The 21,052-nt window shown below is 40.5% G+C and overlaps 1 protein-coding gene across 3 annotated transcripts in view; it reads left to right on the forward strand.

The window, feature by feature from the left end:
• Positions 1–21,052, forward strand: part of zfpm2a (zinc finger protein, FOG family member 2a) — a 113,944-nt gene that overhangs the window by 23,411 nt on the left and 69,481 nt on the right. For all 3 annotated transcript variants that reach the window (XM_020611607.1, XM_020611608.1, XM_020611606.1), the window contains 2 exons: positions 7,046–7,204; positions 14,717–14,818. In XM_020611607.1, the coding sequence (XP_020467263.1) occupies positions 7,046–7,204; positions 14,717–14,818 (261 nt within the window). The remainder of the gene's footprint in view (positions 1–7,045; positions 7,205–14,716; positions 14,819–21,052) is intronic.

Raw genomic sequence — 21,052 nt, forward strand, 5'->3', positions numbered from 1 at the left:
GGGGGGTTAGCCCATCACGGTCTGTGTTTTAAAGGACAGTGCTTTGAATGTCATTTGACAATTTCCTTTTAATTAGAACTAATTTACAGAAAGATGCCCACCAGCTAATCTTTACAGGATAATTAACTTCTATTTTCTTTACTTTTAATTAAAAAGTGGAAAAGATTTAGCTGATCCATAAAGAATTGTTCTTTTGAAATGTTCATCAGACTTCACACTTCTTTTGGCATTGGTAATATTTAGATCCTATCTGATGCTCACACAGTCTCCACTGAGTTATTGCAGTGATTTTCTCCCCCTTATCCGAGGTATTAAGAAGTAGAACTATCAATAGAAGAAATAGGAACCAGAGGCAAATTAGAATTGAATTAATGAAGAATTTGTTGCAAAGGGAACCCCCCCCCCCAAGTCCTTCATACTACTGGAATGAACTTGCCATATTAGATATATCCATTTCATAGAAATTTCTTGATGGGAAGTGTTGTTTTATCTACATTATTTGATACAGTAATCATTTTTCTTTTTCTGAAGGAGCCCTATTAAATTCTTTGAAATGACACTTGACTAAAAGCTAATTGTTGCACAGGCTGTTTTAACGTTTACAATATTCTATGTCAGTCCCCGCAGACTTGCAGACCACTAAATGTGATGAATATGATGCTGTTCAGGTTAAACAACAGCATCGTTTTAAGCACTTAAGCACGAGTAAAGTGCCTGCTGCCTCTACAGGATGAAAACTTCGTTGGCTTCATAAGAGCTGTTGGAGAAAAGTCTTTTCTTGCTACTGTTAGCATCTTCCAACAGACTTTACTTAGTGAAGATAAAGTGAGCCAATATGAGATGAGTGCGCTGTAGACAGAGCCTGCACTCGTCTGCAGACGAGCCAGTGGCTGAAGATGGATACCCCCACTTAACCATGATAGCTCCCTGGAGGAGCCTCACTCAATAGCTTCATTAAAAGTGAACGTTCTAGTGAAAAGCTTGCTTATAAACCAGTAATTAAGACCACACATATTTTACCTGCTTTGTTTCAGCTGTCACATCCGGTGTACAGGCACATGGTTAACTTTTATTTCCTTATAAGTAACAGAATGACAATAATAAATCATTCAGCCAGAGGAGAAGCAAGGACTGAAAATACAGCATGGTGGCCACTTTAACAGCATTTTAATCTGCTTGTTGCTCCTGCAAGGCAAATGTTGCCCTGCAAGAGAGGAACTGACTGAGTCCGTATTACTTGGAGGACAAGCTTTGTGACTTTTATGGCCCAAACGCTGTACCAGCATCCACTTGGACCAGTGTGTGTGTGTAAACCCTAGAGAGAGAAGTAGAGGCAGTAGAGTGAAGCAGGACCTAGCTAACTCCACAGAGAAACTGGCTGGCATCTGCTGAAGCCCTCGGGCATGCTCAGAGGTGCCTCCAGCATTTTAATGGCATAGTCAAATGCCAGTATGTTTTCATGCCATTCCAATTCAAATCCATTGGATAAAGAAGTAAGAGTGTGTTATTCCCCTTCAACAGTCCAGACAGAAACATTGGGCGCAACAACACAGAACTTAGCAACTCTACAAACATGCTGGGCTCCAACGTTGTGTCTGATTGGAATAAGATACTCTGCAGGATTATGTTAACAGTATTTGAAAATGTGAACAAAAATAATCAGAAACATTATTCTGCATCTGGGTAACACTCTGAGCAGCTGTGCAGCCAGTGATAGTGACAGTGATGCTTTTCCCAGCTGGGTCTCCATCATACTGCGTGAAGCGTAAACATAGTGCAGAGTAAAATGTGTGGGTCATCTAAATACATGATGTCATCAGATCACATGCAGATGCCCTGTATCTGTTCCTGTGTGTTTATGCTTTCCAAAGATGTGAATGCATGTATCCCCCCACCCCCCACACACCCACACCCACACCACCATTCACCACCATTCACTGCGATTTCTAGCCAAGCGTTGGTGCTGAGTTTTCGAGCAGTTTGTTGACTGTTGATTGTAAATGCCTGAATTTAGGAAGGCAGCCATTTCTAATCACGAGAATTACATTGCTTAGCAACCAGAAAATCAAGTTAAACAATACCATCGCTTATTCTTGGTGACAGACTGCAGCTCTGAGAACACATCAGTCTCCACTGAAGCTGTTCCACGCTCCTCCCAGTACACACACACACACTTACACACAAGCAACCATTCACAGACAATATACAAATGGCAATTTACTTTTGATTTGTGCCACAGCATTAGCTCCACATTTAGTTTGATCACAGTGTACAACTTAGAAAAAGGCATTTATGCAGTATGAAGAAAGATTTCAAGTTTGAAATGAAAAGTTCCTTTGAGGGTTCCTGTAGCATATTAAGCTATTAAGAGTTGCATAAATGGTATCTTTTTCATTATAGTGATCAAGGATTAAATTAGAGGCTTGAGCCCTATAACATATACACTAAGTCTCCTCCAAGACTGAAGGAGCCTTCTGCTTCCCAAAGGTCATTAGAGCTAAGCTGAGAGTATGGCTCTGAGTCTCTCCTCACTTCCCTCCACCTTCTCCTCTCCCCTTTTTCTTCTCTCACTCCTCCCAGCCCTTTTTGCATGAAGAGATGACAGTGTTTTCTATGTTTTCATGCTTTGCTGTAAAAGAGTGAGTATATATATTTTCTCCAGCTCTGGGGGTAAACATATGAATGCGCATCTAAGCCTACCTGGCCCACAGCGTAGAACTACTCGCAACTTAAGACAAAGCTTGTATTCTTCATTTCCGCCCCTGCAGAAGTTTGAGGAGTTCTGCAGAGGATGTGTGTACTCACCTGGAAGTGAGAAAGACCTGGGATCACTGTTGGCACAATCACCCAGTCACAGAAGAGCTGAGTTGGCAGAGCTTGATCTGTGTGGCCCTGCTGGATTTTCAGGCCGCATTATGCATTCATGTTTAGTCTCAGGTGCTCCGTTTTATCCCCAGGCCAGCTTGGACACATTTTCAATGGACCTTTTGGATGAAAACCTGTATAGGTGGGAGTAAAAATGATTTTCATGCTTATAGAGATCTGCTGCTTTGTTCTGTCAGATTCAATTACCTCACCTCTAATTAGGGAGCTATAGAGGAGGCTGGGTTTGTGATCCACACATCACACTGTGGAGCCTGCTGATAATGTGAGGTATCGCTATCACAGCCTGGCCACAAGCTCCCCACATTGCAGACGGCTGAAAAAGCATGCCATGAAATTAGCAGTCACTCATACAGTTCTACACATACACACGTTTGTTTAGAGCTCTTCTTTTTTGAAAGGGTGAGTTTCCGAGGCACGGTTGGCACATCTGTGTGTTTTTTCACTGAGGCAGACTCATGTACCGAGTGTTTTCCTGAAAGATATGCTCATTCCACCACCTCTGTCTGTACTCCTCTCTTCCCCGCTCCTCTTGCTCTGTGACTCATTAATCCTCTGTCCATCATATGGTCTCAGACTATCACCCCAGTGGAGGCATTACCATATCCCTCTCCGGAGCTGCACTTCGCATGGCCGATCCCTATCAGACAGAGGCCATGCCATGAACAAAAGAGCGACTGTGATCAAACCTGCATTCAGCTACCAATGTCTCTATTAGTTCTGGCTACTGCTGACTGTTGCTCCTGCTGCATGACTGTTTGAACAGTGCTGAGATTTCTTTCTCTAGTTGGCAGAGGAACAGTCTGATGAATGTGGACGATACAGTTCAGGGTGGAGGGTGTGGACGACTGGGCTGAACCTGGACACTCAGTCTGATTGAGAGGAATTTCAGACAGAGTGCGGTTTCCTCAAAGATCTTTATATCAGCCTTTAGACTGATATTCATTTTGGCAAAACAAGCCTTTCTCTTGAATAAGCGCTTGACTTCCTGAAGGGAACAGGTGTCACGTTTAAGGTTACAGATAACTTTTGAAGAAAGTCACCTACTGATTTTTCTCTTTATTAATCAAATGATTATTTTTCATGATTAACAGAATAATTGTTTAATCAAGTGGTTCCAACCCTGTTGGCTTGTAAACTTTTAGAAATAAAGCAGCGTCTTCTTGTAAGTCTTCATCACACATTGTGTGAAAGACGTGAGCAATTAAATCAAACACTTCTTTTTCAGATGGTTTCATCCCAATGACTTTTAGTGGCCGATTATGTAAAAATATCTAGGATATCACAAGAAAATTTGGAGAAAAGCCTGATTTTTTCAGTAATAAAACATAATATGATAATAACACTGTGAGAACACTGTGAGAGCATGGGGTAACTTACGTTTTCCTGATTAAATGTTAAAACCTGCAAGATGTTTAATTTTAAATCATATACAGGAAAACAGAGAAAGCAGCAGAAAATAGGCTGAAACCACAGAATTTTGATATTTCTGTTTTTGCTTGATGAATTGCTTAATAGATTGAGCATCATACATTTTTGTCAATTCAAGAGTACATTATTCTGTGTTTGTGTGGTTTTGAAAATCTAACAGCAGCGATTCTCTTATGGTGGCTTCTTTTTTCCCTTCTGTAAACAGTATAAGAGTTTGGGACGCCACATCCAGTGAATCCCCCGAAGGATGTCCAAGTAGCTTTTCAAGACAGTGTTTGTACTGTGGCATGGTCTGCTGTCACTTCTCTAAGATCGCCTCTGTTCACAGTTCCACAGTTTTACTGCTTTCTTGTGGCTGTTGTAATGAGTGCAACATTTTAAGCATACTGTTCTGTACTCTGTGCACAAGTTAAACTCAGACGCTCTCTCCACAGTGTCATTGGCCATCTGAACTCCTGAGGAGGCTTGATAATGGGGTGAAGCAGCAGACATTCCTCTGGCCCATTTCGTCAGCAGACCCTATAGAAATGCACCAACAAGCGCGGGTCACACAGTGAATGTGACAGGATTTTAAACAGTACACAACTAAATATAGCAGGAACGCCACTATCAGAAAATGAGTTAGGAGTGTGGTGGATAGTCGTTTAGAAAGTCATTATTCTTATCATTGCTGTCTCTGAAATAATTTCAGGTCTCTCTATGCAATGAATACTGTATAATAAACTAAACATGTGAGAATATGAACAAACTTTGTTAATCTACGTGGTCCCCAAGAAGTAGCCATCAGACCCCCTTTAACGTCTCTGACTGGGTGGAGTATTTCATTTTTCCATATTTAGCAATGCCTCCAGTATCTCTACTTTGAAAATGCTCCATTTAGTTGCTATCTGTTAGAGTGGGGAAGTGAGATGCCCTTATTCTGAGTCTATTAAACCACAATTCTATCTCATCTTATCTGCCTAATCTTTGTGTCTTATTGACCATGAAGTTTATCTTTAATCTCCCTTTACCCTTATTATCGCACAACACTGTAGGTCTATTTTCTGTGGTGCAATAGTGCTGTTTTATTTGCGAGCAACAGAGGAAGAATCATTCAGTTGTACACACAGTTCTTATTCAGCTGTGTAATGGAATGTGTACAGAGTGTGTACATAGAAATGTATTTCCCCACTTTCTTTCACAGTCTTCAATTGCCTTGGCAGGAGCTTTTAACGCCAGTCATAGAATCTCCCCTTGATACTGCGATATTTATCTCTCAGTATCATCTTAAGCAATGGTAGACTCATCGAGTCACTTCACGCCTCACTTCACTCCTCAGCGAATCAGCAGAAGGCATCAGATAAGATCGTAAAACTGTATCCTAATTTAAAAGCAGCACAGTGTCTATTAGAGATCTCTGTGCTAATTCTTTTCATGTCCGTGGCTCCTGCAGATGCAGGCTTCTACAAAGGAGTAATTTATAAGACTAATGAAAAGAGCAAGCAGTTTGTGGACATCAGGGGGGTCCTTTATGAGGCTTGCTGTGGGAAGAAAGAGAAACAGGAGCGGCACACCAGCTCCACTTTGTCAACTGAAATTAATGCGTTATTAAAGCTGAGGGGCTCACTCCCGCTACAACAGAACAAACACATCGAAAGGTGTCGAGAGGATATCAGTGTACTCCGTTTGAGGCCCAAGATGATGCACAAAGGGCTGCAACATAGCTCATGTGTGACAGGCAGAAATGAAGACTGCATCCACATCTAACAGGCAGCAGTGGCAGCACTTTTGAGATGATTATTCCATTTGAATACAACTTGAGAAGGAGATTTTATGAAATCCACACAGGATTTTAATTTGGAGTGTATTATTTCAAATATAAACTAACCTTAAACTTGTGTTCCATCACTTCACTGCTATTGTAATCTGTGTGCAGACATTGGGGACATGTTTTGGTGAGAAGGAGAGTTGTGCAAGATGCACATTATCTTAATAACATTCAAATGCCAGGTGAGATATTTTTATGTACTAATACAATCCAGGTAGCAGTGCTGTAATTCCATCAATGCCCTTGATTGAAGCAAAATAGTAATATGCAAATACCAAAAGAGATGTACAGCTACAAGCAAAACTCTGAAATCATTTAGATTTAAAGAAATAATATTGCACAGAAGGGGGAAAAATTAATCACACGGAAAAGTGTCTCCTTTAAGATTGCACTGGTGTATTACCCCAAGGCATGGAATGTAAATGGAAAATCAACATTGTACCCTGTGATAAGGCTAACAAATTAATAAAAGTATTTTCTTTCCCCCTCCCGTCCTGATGCCTGGAAAGGAACTTTTCCCCCCTTACCTCCGTCTGTGTGAGGCTTTGTTTTGCAGGTAGCAGGATTAACATCAAGGTTCACCTTGGCTGCATGTCAGCTTTTTTTTTCCAGAAAGCACACAGCCTCTAAGGGCTTTTCCAGTGGCTGTAATGGAAAAACCTTTTTGAAATATTGTGGTAAAATAATATCCTTTATTGGCATGGTTTTATATTTCTCTATAATCGATGTTTGACCATGTAGGTATATGGACAGTACAGTGCTGTACTATGCATCTGCATTTGCAGTACTGCAAAAAAAACAAAAAAACAAGAAGAAGCAGAGCAACCTTTTTTTATGAAAGCCTGAAGGGTATGATGAAACTGCTGAACATCTCCCTTGTGTGTGTGTGTGTGTGTGTGTGTGTGTGTGTGTGTGTTCCCTTAGGTCCTCTGGAGGATGGCCTGGAGGAAGAGGAGGAGGAGTGTGTCTCTGAGGAGAACGAGCTCTTGGCCAAAGATGAGTTCTCTGTGGAGGAGAACTTCACTGCCGAGTTTGAGACTGAGAACATGAGCTGCGAAGACATGGAGTACTTCTGCAACAAAGGTGAGGATCATTTCCTTATTCTACAGTGAAACTCTGTTTTCCACAGCCAGTGTACAGTGCCCTTTTTAATACCTAATATGAGACACATATGTTAAGTAACCCTTGTTACAAGCATCAAAACAAGCTCACCTCCTGCCGATGGCGTCTAATGACATTCTTTAACATGTTCAAGTCAAAGCTAGCAGAACTTGTATTTATATGAGGATTTCTCCCACATCACTACCTTAGCTGAAAGTATTTATTTTGATATTTGATCCTAGCAATCCACCCACACACAGTGGTTTGACCTGAGAGAGAGATGGCATTGGCAGCCCTGGCTCTCCTTTTGACATAGCGCTGTGAAGGTGCACGACAGTACGCCAGTGCACTGGAGAGCCCAATGCTTCCCTCTGAGCGGGCACTAAAGCTCTGCAGACACTCAGCAGCACCTGCTACTGCTCGGAGGTCCGGCCAAATGCCTCTTTGAACTCCAATTCAATTAGATTGCTTCTTTGTATGTTTGTTTCAATTGGGTCACACTTTGCCATCACAGGAGCTAATTTGTGGTCTGCTCCAGGTTACAGTGTGAAGATGACAGAAAGCTTCACCTCCCTCTCGCTAACTCGCCCAGTCAACCCCACCCCGTCCTATCCCCGAGTGGCATGGTTTTCACTACCCCAGGTGTCCTCACTCCTCCTGGTGCACGGATGCCATAATTTGACTTTTTAATGAAGAGCCAGTGCTTTGAATGTTTGCCTCTTCTTTCTCCTTTCAAAGAGAAAATTGTTTAGAATTATTTCTTCACACTTCTAAACTGATGTGCCTTGTGGGATTACATTATGGAAAAAAGAAATCTTTCATGTTTCAGGTGGGCTATGCCCCAGTAATCATATCAATAATGTTTTCCTTTTGTTCTCTGGGAAAAGTTGAACGGCACAATTGTTCAGAAATTGCAATTACCAGAGACTCCTCGTTTGCTTTACCCTTTGTCTTATTCCTAATGTGTCCTTACTCAACTTCAAAGTACAATGTATGGTCTTGTAATAACCCAGAAGCTATGAAGTAAATGGTGTACTACACATTGATGGTTACAGCAAGAAAAAAAATTAGAACTTCTGCTGAAATCTTCAAAGAACCTTGTCAGAGCAGTTAGAGTAGATATTTTCCTTGTTTTGAATAAAACCATGTGTTGAACTGGACCTCAAATCTTCTTTTCATCCCACATATTTATGAATATAGTCGACACTAAATAGGAATCCAAAATGTTGAAAATAACCTTTCTGGTACATGTTACTTTGCTGTCTAAGCTTACAGTAGCTAAGTCTCCTGTTGCTTTCTAAGACCCAAATGATGTACTATACATATTTCGTTTTTCCTTGCGGCAAGTTGTACCCGATCATCAGGTGTAGCCATTTTGCCCATGATCCCTTCTTCAATTAGATCTACATAAAACTAATGTCAGAGTGGCTTAAATTTACCCTGCTTATGTGAAACTGCCTTGAATTTAACATGGCGCAATCCTAGCAGCATTAAATGGTTTAACTGTGTTATTCCTCGACTATAGGAGGAAAAAGAGAGCCCCCTTGATTAACTAAACCCTCTCAAATGTGATGGTGCGCTGTAATTAGCCCTGTGCGGACTTGAACGTGGATTTTAAAGCAGCCACTCATCCCATGGCCTTTATCTTCTGCTGCTTCCCGGAGAATAAGGTCTCCCGTGTAAGGTTCCTCCACTGAGCAGTGACTCTCTGGTCTTAGCTTAGCCTTGTATCTGTGTAGTCACTCTCTGAAATGGGCTTGTCAGGGGGACCTAAAACCTCCATTAAAAGTTTCAGTCTATAATAGGTATTAAAAAGCTGTAGGAACACAAAGAGGAGTACCAATTTTCATTAACATATGAAGCACTTATTAACTTTGATCAGAGTGCGGTGAAGTAGCAAAGCTGCTTAAAGGCGCAAAGGTCAAGAAGTTGAATGCCACCAAAGACTCAGCCATTTGCCTTACCCTTGCAGAAAAGGGACTCCCCAGATAAGTGCATGGAACACCTTGATGTCCCATCTTGGTCTAAGGCTTGGGAGTCTCTAAACTGGGTGATGGTTGACTCAGTAACCTGTTTAGTTAATGGTGTCATGGCTCTCACTGGTTTTTGGTGCCTCTCATTAATGGTGGCATCACAGACAGGGGCCTTTAACTTAAAATTGCAAAAAGATTTGTTGTCAAATCTCACACATGCCACACTACGAGTGCATTTAATTCTTCAGCCAGGAGAAATACCATTGAGTCGTATTCCACCAAAACTCTGTTGTATGATCCATATCAGTGGTTCTTTTCACTGGTTTCATATTACCTGTTTTGTTAAATAATATTTAGAGGCCAAAAGTGATGGAATTCTCCTATAATTCAGAAAAACAAATTTAGCAGAATTTATGTAGAGTAAATTAAAATCATTGTGTTGCAGATATATGGCTTTCAGTTAATCTTGTCATGAGCCCTCCTCAATGGAAAGCAACAAAAGTACATTAACTTAAGTATTTTACTGAAGTACAGTTCTCAGCCACTTGTACAGCACTTTATTTGAGTATTTCCATTTTATACAGTTTTAACCCTCAGCTCCACTAAATTTCAGAGAGAAATATTGTACTAGTCTTTCCAATACATTTATTAGATGACTTAATGCAGGTTCACATTTTAGATTCAAAACACGACTAACAGATAATAATAATATATAATGATGCATAGTCTGCACATAAGACAGTTACAGTTAGCCTCGGTTTCACCAGCGTCAACATGAGAATGCTGTTTGCATGCAATTATAATATAATATACTTAAGTATCCAGTAGAACACCTTGAAAAGTCCACTCTGCATAATGAATGCTTTTACTTTTGTTACTTGTTATATTTTAGTGAAAAATACCTTTATGATAACGACATATAATGATGATGACATGGTCAAATGTAATTTTACTCAAGTATATTTCTTGCACAGTTTTACTACTTCCACCACTGCCCTTCAAATTTATGTTGTAACTCTTTGGGGTGGTATCAACCCCAAATTTGGGGACCACTGAACAATATGAATAGCCAACACCACATTGTGCAGGCTTTAACTATTACAGTTACAGCTGTAGCACTCATCCACCATAAAATGTATGAGGAGTCCCTTGTCTGTGACATTCAATGTGATGGCTCTGATAGAGCATAGGAAGTGTGAAATAAAGCAGCTTGGCACAATAGTAGTGTCCCAGAGAGAAGGAAGGAGCTTTAATACACATAGAAGTGGAGGGGGTCTGCCTACCTATCAAGAGCTCTGTGAGAGAAAGAAAGTCACATGTCTAAAAAAATAACCTTGGCTTTTATTTGTAATTAAAACAGAATCTTACCTCAAAGAACTTCAGCCGCTTGGTCAGTTTTACATTTATGGAGCTGTGTTTGTGAAGAGCCCATAGATGAACACACTCATTCCACAGCAAATGCGCGCACACACACCCACACACATAGCTATCGACACACATAGATCGGTAATTGTATTAAAGATGCCTTTCTTTTATACACTGCATCTTTTTTCTACTGAAACTGAAATGTCACCTTGCTGTTTTAGCCCCTCTGCAACTGTTGGCTATCTGTGGAGTTTAGCACAGGGTGTTCCCTTTCTGTTCCAAGTGTTGTCTGGTGACAAATGACTTCCTTAGTTAGCTCTGACAGCAAATTTACATGCCATTTCATATGTCTCATTTTCTATATGTAAAACATCTTTGTGTGAAGTTACATTACATGATTTTTTCAGCTCAAACTGTTTGATTCTGATGCTTTTGTGAAAGTTAATTTGTCAGAATATTAAATGTGAACATTTTCTGCAGCGTTCTTCTCAAATTATAGAAAAAGAATGCAGACAGAAGTCACATTGGAGATGAAGCATAAAAGTTCCATACACCTTACCCTGGACTCAACACTGCAAATAATAAACCCACCTTGACCCTTCAAATAACCTCTCAGTGGGTATTTTGACTTACAGCAGTCAGAGACATACACTAACACACAGAAAGTGGCAGAATTAATTATGCCACTCTTTGTGTAACACAGAAGTAATCAGAATCTCCTGCAACAGAGGAGGAAGATCTCCTTGGTTCTTTCGCCACAGCTGCCAGTGCCCAGAATGGTAAATGTGGAATTGCAATGCACAGTTGATGCTGGAGAATATGGGGAAATGCTAATTTGTGGTGTGATAAGATGAATCGAGTCATCCCTTTAGCCCCATTTGACTCAGTGGAGGAAATTAATCATTAATGTTTGTTAAGTATGACAATCTAACTGGGCCAGATCTACATGCTCAGAGACTGAGGCAGAGTGAGATAAAGACCCAGGCTGCAGACAGGGAGGAAAACTGCCAGATTCTGTAATGATGGGAATTTATTGGCATTTAAAGAGACAGTGGCAAGGCATTTCACTAATAGCCTCCCTCCATTGGAGTGCTTTGCCTACCACAAATTTTATGCAATTCAAGCCTGTTTTTCAGATAGCTGAGAACTCTTACAGCTATGCTTGACTTTGGTGAAAAAGCTTGCTTCCTGGAATTGACTTTATCTGTTGCAGCATAATCTGCATCAACAACCGAATGTGCAATATTAACTGAGTAGCACCACCACTGCTGGGGGTACAGCAGGCAACCCCACCCCCTGAGTATTACATTTTAAATTCTGAAAATCATTACCAGCTCTAGCAAGACTGCAATGGGTTTAGAAAAGTGGAAGTGGGTTAAAGTCATCAAGCCATCATGTCAGTAGCATATAGAACTGTGCAAACCCAGATGAAGACTTAAAAATACTTAGACTCCATTTTGCAGAAATTGTGACCTATCTCTAGCCTCAGTGGTCAGGATTAGAGCACTCTGAGCTGCTTAAAGTCACATACAAGAGATTGACATTTTCAAGGGCTTCCTTGGCAGAGACAATGCTAAAAGGGAGAGGAAAAGCCAATATGACTTTGTTGCTACCTTGCTCGAGGAATTGTTTGTGTAAAGTGCCTATAAGCTTATTGACCTGAATGTGTGGCACGCTGCATGTGACTGTGATTTGGCTAGAGAGCTGTCCTTTGATAGAGCAGCGATAGGGCTGATTTTAACAGCTCACTGGCTCCTCTTGCATGCCCGCCAACCATGCACCCAGCAGGCCGCCATGCCTTCCCAGCCCACCCTGTCCCGTCTGTTCTCTTCAGCCTTCTCTCACTCAGCCTTAAGTATCTCCGTTTGATTGTGCAGGGAGTGGAAACCAAGCCAGATGTAAATTATGATCCAGGCAATAATGTAGAGGATGATTATTAATGATCTGTCTCCCTTAATAAGACTGCAGAGGGTTTTATTTCAAATGATGAAACAAGATAAAGGCTCTGTTAGTTATAGTGGTACTCTTACAGTGTGACTATTTCTTCATTAGAAATATCAAAATTCATGTGTCATATAAAACCATAAAAAGCTCTCTATATTCCTTGCATTCCAGGTATAATCAAACTGTACTGTAAGCAGAGGAGTGCTGCTCCAGCACTTCTTCCTCTGCTTGGCTTTTTCCTAGTGATATTTGTGCAGGAAACTTCATCAAAGCCCTGTGACATTGTTTCTTGTGTGGTTGCCTGGGCGATTGTGTTTAAAATGCATTGCAAACTGTGTTAGATAGAAGGCAGAAAATCCTTAATCACTGCTTAATTAAGGAATCATCTTGTAGCTTCATTTCCCGGGGTGTAATTAAACACTTCCAATACGTTTCGTTACAGGGCTTAACATGTTCGCCTGAGATCAAGGTAGTGCCTTTAATGTTATCTCGCCAGCTTTTTTTAAACTCCGCTCCATTGGAAGGAACTGTTGATATACGCCTTTGTTATCCTCGTCATAATACGAGCCTAGTATGTTAAAGAGGTTCTCCAGGCCCAACAATAAATACTAGGGGAATTTATTTGAGCGAGCTTCCTGATAAAATACTGGAAGAGAGGAGGAGTGGGGGGAGAAAGCATCAGCCCAAGCAGACACTTGCATAAGCAAAACTGGGTCATAATGACCTCATGTACTGTAAGTAGGACATTTCTGCAGACTTTCCTTCAGTATCACGTTTTCCTACACATACATCTCCTCTTTTAGTGTACACCAGAAAGCTGACACCCTTTTGGCAATGTTTGCTACCTTCTTTGAACTGAACCATGTCAAAAAATGCTAAACAAGCATGATGTGTGTGTGTGTGTGTGTGTGTGTGTGTGTGTGTGTGTGTGTGTGTGTGTGTGTGTGTGCTTGATCTGGAGATTAGCTTAACCGAGGACAGACATCACTGGGGTGAAGTAGTGTGTGTCTCCTGGCAGTTGTCACTAGAAATGTGATAACTAACACTCTGAAATGTTTTTTGGAGGCTGTGTGTGTGTGTTGGAGGGTGCGGGGTCAGATACAGATGTAGTACATAACCTCATGACATGTACTCTGTGTCTTATATTTGGTTATGGTTTTGGTGATAGGTATAAATTTTCATGTCTTCACATCTTCACAAATTTGTTTAAAAAAATCATATACTGTATAATTCTACACATCTTTCCCTCTTTTCTTGTAAAGTGTATGAAGCGTAGTAATCCATTGTAGTAACTCAGGTCTGTCCTTGACCATTCGCTATTAGATTTTAAACATCAAAGGGTTGAAAATGATATGGTGACAATGTGAGAGAAATGTTCCTCCACAAACTATCATCTACCAACTGCATGCCCTGAGCAGGTTTGCCTGACTTTGGAGAGAAACTTTGTGCAATCACTGTGTCTGCCATTTTAGATTTATTTAAAGCACAACACTAGGGGAACCTACTAAGCACAAATCCATGTGCCTATAAACTTTTAGTACAAGCTGTGCTTACTGTAGACATGCAAAGCTAGAAGTTTTTTCCATTAAGTGCATCTAAGAATGATCAACAAACCTTCCCGTCAGTGTTATGGTTGCATGCTCAGAGGTGGAGTCTGTTTAACAAGGTATTTTAGCACTTACATCCTGCGGAGAGATACCTAAATATCCCTTAGCATGGTCTGTGTGAGCCCCTGAGACTGTAAATCAGCCCTACATCCTATAACACACATTCTAGCTCCCTCCACAATAGATCAAGCGGTAATAAATAGCCACCTCTCTCCCACACATTGCTTTCCTTCCTGTTCCATGTGGCTTCCTCCTGTTCCTGCAAGCACTCATGGGAAATCTTTTTACAAAAAGCTGTGCAGCTGGAGCTGGTGAGCTCATAACAAATGCACATAGTGCATACAGACCTATATACACACAAAAACATCCAATGACAATACCTCACATAATATTAGAATAGAATATTAAAGGAACAAGTTATAAAAGTGAAATGGTTTGTGCTGGGATAATATGTAAGGTCCATCAGATTCTATCCTTTGGAAGGGGAGCACAGCCCATATCGCAGTGCTTAATTAAATTAGGTGCCTGAACTTTACATGTGGCTTAAGTGCTGCTCACTTTGCGTCTTGTGTGCTTTAGAGGGCTGACTCTTTTCTGCTTTGCAGGAGAGGAAGATGGAAGCCGAGAACCAGGAGAGTCAGAAATGGATGGACAGGGCGAGAAGACCAGGCATGCTGCAGTGGTACCGGATGAGTGGGATGGTCCAAGTAAGAAAAGTCCTCATATCACTTTCCTAGTTGGTCTCCAAGGACCAGCAGGCAAAGTTATTGTATCCGTGTTTGGAAAAGTAAGGTACTGAGTCTGACACTGAGTGGAAAAGGAACAACAGGATATTTGTACACCCTTCTGTAGATTAACAAATGAGTCAGAAGTCTGCCTGCAATATAACAATCTACTCTAACTGTATGTACACCACCATTCAGTTAATATTACCAACAATAGTTTACCCATAAAAACCTTTTTATGTGTTTTTTGAAAGAATCTTATAAAGCAATGCAAATGTTGCTTATTTGAGAGTTTATTTTTTATCTTGTTTTGCCCTTTGGCTAAAACTAACTTCATCAAAGTGATGGATAATACACTGAAGAAGTTGCACAGCAATTACTGCTTGGCAATAGCCTGCACCCACACTGCTGAACACACAAAATGTGACTCCTTTCAGTGCATAAAATGACCTCGAAAATTTATTGCAGGTACACGAGTTTGTAAAAAAAGAAGGAAAAAGAGTGAGAGGAAGAGAGACACACAGAGAGGAATGTGGATTTGGGCAAACTGTGCTTGCTAGCTTGAAGCCCCCTGGGGTGTGTATTTTATACTGACAGTGAATCAGTGTTATCGCACCTATCAGATAATACATTTATCATTAAATTTCACATTTGCATTTAAATCTGGGGAAGGAAATGAGCATTGCTGGCTAAAGATAAGAGCGCTGGGACGACAGTAATAAACCATCACTGTGATCAGTCAGGAGACAGGGCTGAAGGGGTCAGCTCAGAACTATGCGGGCCATGACAAAAAGACAGCATCGTATGCAACAAAAAAGGCCTTTTTTGCCGAGAAAATGCTGAGTTTAAAAATACTGCTTTGAAAAGGAGGGATGGATGTAGCATGAGTAGATGTATGACTGACTGTAATTATGGTTCCCCCTTCCACCTAGCCATCAGAATGAGAATTAGCGGAGCAGAGGGAGACTTGAGTTGTGGGAGTAAAGTGTCTCTTGTGTACAGTGAGGATGGCTGAACTGCAGGGGAGGTGATATGAGAAATGATGCACATTTCATGTTTTACTAAACCACAGCCTGAGTGGATATCATGTGACATCCAGTTTGAGAACTTCAACACTGCATCCTAATCTCTGCTGTATTACAGACCAAAAAAAAAGGCACTTAGCACATGGCTGCATCCAACTCAAATAACCACGCTTTGATATGTGCACTGTGCGCACAAGCTTGATCTTGGCAGCCAGGATTATCAACAAAAAATAACACATTCATAATCAACATTTCATCACTTATGTAAGTTTCTGAACATCTCTGTGATATATCAGCCAATTAGTGAGTGACTTAGACAGAGGCATTTGTGCCCCTCCTCTGTTTTCTCAATGGGCAGCATAAAGTGGGCAGAAATTAATCTTGGTGCATAATAATGCCATTCACTCTCCGATCATGGCTGCCATGAAAGGTCATTTCCCTTTTTAATTTTTCCCATTGTGCTGGAAAAGTCAGATGGGCATGTTGTAATTTGACTAAAGAGGGGAATCAGACAATCAGATAGGAACATTTGAAATGACATGACTTCCTGTTCAAAGCGATTAAAAGCAAATTTATTTAGTTTGAGACTGTCTACCCTTTAATCTCTTTGTAAATGTTCAGCATTCAAAAGTTCTTTGTTATTCTTTGGCTTAAGTTTAAGCAGGTGTGATTATGATCACCAACAGATAATTTTTAATCACTGCGCGTGTGCATCTGAATAGGAAGTGTAATGGCCGTTGCATAAAAAGAGAGTGAAGTCTTTTAATGAGGTGGGCTAACTCAGAACATGCCCACCTGCTTTGGTGAGTCGATTGAAGCACCTCCATACCGTTTCCCTTTTGCTGAGTAACAACAAAAGCCTTTACAATCTACATCCTGTAATTGAACTTTTTTTTGTCCCCACATTTCATCTCCACTTTAACAACTCATGTCAAGTGCTGTCCGCAATTGCCCCCTGTTCTCTGATTGTCTTTCTGTCTGGAACAGCAGAGAACTCTGCTGAATGACTCACTATTAATCTGATACTGGCTCTTCTCTGTTGTTCAGAGTGCTGGGTCTCTGATGTGGAACACCCAGCGAGTTCCCATTCTCTCCCCTCATCTCTACAAGTATGTCCTCAAGCAAATCTGCACACTGATCTTCTGTCTCGTGTTCATTTCTCGTCACAGAGGCTTCGCAATCAGCCGCTGATTTGGGAGATATGCTATTCTCTTCATTTTTGTGGACTAGTGCTGATAGGAATCTGACTCACTCATTCTCTCCCATTCACTCTCCTCTAGGCTAATTGAGAACAGTGTTAGTTAGTTAGCTAACTCTGCTAATGAACCTATTCTCAGCCTTATCTACTGTAAGTACTTGCTCATGTAAACCACACCCCCCTATGAAAGTCATGGGATTCCAGGGTTTGTCAAGAGCACTGTAACTGTGATCACAGTTATTTCTGCTTAAAATCCCTGCTTAAAACTATAATCTACCAACTCTGACATATATATATATATGTATATACAGGAACTTTTCAGATGTGACACATTAAGTTTAGTTTACTGTTTAAAGCCACTCAACCTGTTTGTTGTGTTATTGATTAATACTACATTGATTCCAAAGCCCTTTACCTGAATTTAAAGTATATAAAACAGCATGCACAGGTGAATATACTCTGCATGAATTGTGTTTATTAGTACCAGTATTAGCCAGAGTTTCAGGCTTTTCAGTTTTTCACAACGGTTTCTCACAGAATACTATGCAATTTTATTATCCACCACAGTGGAAACTTGAATTCACAGAAATAAATATTATTAAAGGGCCATGATCTGAGTTTACATGGAGCAGTCAACTTACTCGTCACAAAGATAATACTCAGCCTGTGAAAGCAAGTGTATCACTGGCCATTTGACCACTCTTGTGTGAAATCTGTCCCCCATCTTTATGATTGTGCAGTAGTAAGTTGTTGGAGTGCCTCGTTTAATTCGTAGAACATTAGATGCAACATTTAAAACAATAAGAAAGAATGATTGATATTTTCAATCCAGTTCATGTAATCTTTATTTCAGGAGTTTGATGTACAAAAATCAATTAGATAAAGCTTAGTATATAATAAAAACATTTTAACATTTATGAAAAAGTGTCTTTGTAGAGCAACCTAGTCTGTTTGCTGCTAAAGTCTTAACACACAAACCTCCACCAAGACAGTTCAGTTTCCCATAGTGTCATTACACCTGAAAGCAATATTCTCATGATATTTTGACCCTCATAATATGAATCCTTGAGCATGAACCCATGGCATTTGTAACGATACTGATATCATTATTTGTTTGAAAGTTATTTGAGAGAAACGATAAACATGAGTGATTACTAAATGCCCGACCCATGCAGACTGACATAACAATGTGTACTTTGTCTTTCATAGACACACACAACTCACTCCAATTGGCTGCATGTCAGTCCACTTTAGAGTCCATTTTCCAAAATGCATCCTACTATGCTTACAGTATTAGCTCAACTCATCTTCACTCCAAGTGCTGAGCAGCACAGCCGTGCACTTTCACCACAAGGGGGTTCACATACAGTCAACAACCTTTCCAGCATGCACAGGGCTGAAGAATCCTTTAAAAAACTCCTGAATCCAGTTGATGATGAGCGAGATTAGCACCAAATTTGAATCAATTGTTCCATGGGCCATACCCTACCTCTCCAAGAAATCCAAACAAATCCATTCTTTTCTTTTTTCAGTTATGCTGTGAACAAACAAACGGTGGTAATACCCCTGCCCTTGGAGGAGATAATAAGACAGACAGAAAAGAGAGATGTTGAAGGAGGAGATTAGCTTGACATAGAGGTAACAGCAGCGATGTGATCACCTTGCCCACAGTTCTCTTCTCTTGCCCATCCCTGATGGCCAGTGCGGGCCAGCTTGCTCAGCTCCTGGTGCCAGCTGGGCCTCGGCCAGGGCAAAGCAGGGGTCAGCTAAAGATTTGGCCATTGGAGCTTCTACCTGATGGTCAAACACAAACAGAGCACAAAGGGAGCCCCCACCACTACCACCCTCCACCCACTCACCACCACCAATGGCATTCGTTTTTCCCTTCCCTTTTCAAAACATGCACAATTTGAAAATGCGGCTTCACTCAGATGTTAAAAAAGACAATAACCATTTCAGGTTTAATGCACATATGTCATGCTAGGAGCTTTGGAGGACCAGATGGCCACGACACTATGACAGGTGCCTCAACAAATGTTTGTGGTTACCCATGCTGCTATTTATATCATGGTGAAACACAGGCATGCAAATATTTGCAAAAGGACAGTGGGTCCCTTTTGTTGGTAGCCTAAGTGATCACCAAAATAAACAGATGGGATTAAACCTTGTGGGCATCAGTCACCTGAACTTTGAAAGTTTCTTGGTTCATTCAAAGAAACAGCAGAAAAATGAGAAAATATTAAGATGGGTGCAGTATCAGGATGGTTATAGGGTTTCATTAGGCTCATTTTACCTTCAATTGCAATCAAAGGTTCATAAAATATTGTTCATATTTTTTTCTTTTTACTTGCTGAAGCTTTTCACCATTTGGCCCCTAATGAAGAGAACTGACCAAAGCTCCAGTACAAATCTAGAGAAAAGCTTTAAGTTCTTGTCCACTGTTCAGTCAGGTGGCTCTGAATAAACAAGGCATTTCTAACTTGGCACACAAGTCCAATATAAAGTCAGGGTGTTGTCAAGGAAGGAGGGGCCAGCTGAAATGAGAGAGAGAGACAAACGGAGCACCCAGATGCAGATTAGGCTGCAGAAGATGAGGGTGTAAAAGGGATTTAATGGTAGGATGGATTAGAGAAATCCTTGTAACAATGTTAAATAATTATGGTTCCAGCCGAGATCAAAGCACCATTGATTGAACCCCTCAAGCCTTCAGCACAGAGTCTTGGAAAGCAAAGATTGGTAAACTAGTGCTCAGACCACTCCTCTGCTCCAGTTAAATTGGATTGGAAATATTAGGATATAGATGAATCCTTCAGGAGGCTTCCACAAAGCTTTTGTCACCAGAAATGTAGCTTGGGAACGGTATGAAAGGTTTGATAGGGTACTGTCTCGACAGAATCATAAGACGAGAGTGTCGCAGCTGTCTCCACTGATACCTAAGCATTTTAAGTAGACTGTTATAGCAGCAACCTAAAAACTTTCTGCACAGGCTTTCATTCAAGCTTTTATTTTCCCCCCCTCTTCGCCCTGTAATCAAGAAATTTGGATGTGCATCATGGCAATTTTCCCTCAAAAAAGAAGGTTTTATCTCGCTCCGCCAGGGGTTTATTCAAAGTCTTCTGACAAGTCCCACAAAACATGAATGACACTGAGATTGCTGATACTGATGATGAAAGTCCATCATCAGCTCTTCTGTGAGTTCTGGGCCCTGAGTGGTGTAAAATTAAATTGCAATCAAAGTGCAATGTGTAAACATTGTTTGCTTTTTTCCAGATACATTTATTTCTTAAGAGACTGTTAATGAAGGCTTCCTACTGTATGGATTACCTTTGTGCAGAGAAAGCACCATCCTCTAACACCACACACACACTTAAATTCACTATGTGTGATTATAATGATGAAATATGGAACAAGAGATTAGACAAATCACTGTACTCCTATGCTGCACTGGCTTGATGCTAATTTAGTCTCTGATCCTCTATAGTAAGAGGCGTTATAAAGGAACTTCATGGCTGTTAGTTATATAATCTAAAATAGGACAAAATGCAGTCACTGTTCTTATCATCTGAAGGAGATGTCACTATATTCGGTTTTAGTTTTTTGTGGACACGTGGGAGGTGGCACACTGAATATGCTCTTAATAAGATAATTTGGATAAAACTAAATTTATGGTATTTGTGAATCGTAGACTAGACAATGAAATTCAATTGAAAATTGGGGGAGCTAATATAGAACGAGTATATGAAATTAAATTTCTAGGTGTCATAGTTGATGACAAATTCTCCTGGAAATCTCATATCAGATATGTTCAGCACAAAATAGCAAAAAATATATCAATATTGGCAAGGGTTAGATATATTTTGGACGGGAAAGCACTACGCATTTTGTATTCTTCATTGATTTTACCATACTTAGAGTATGGCGTTGAAAACTGGGGAAATACATACAAAAGCTCACTTCAACCATTGTATATATTACAAAAAAGAGCAATAAGAA

This window comes from Monopterus albus, unplaced genomic scaffold (genome assembly GCF_001952655.1).
Source record: "Monopterus albus unplaced genomic scaffold, M_albus_1.0 scaffold116.1, whole genome shotgun sequence".
Lineage (NCBI taxonomy): Eukaryota > Metazoa > Chordata > Actinopteri > Synbranchiformes > Synbranchidae > Monopterus > Monopterus albus.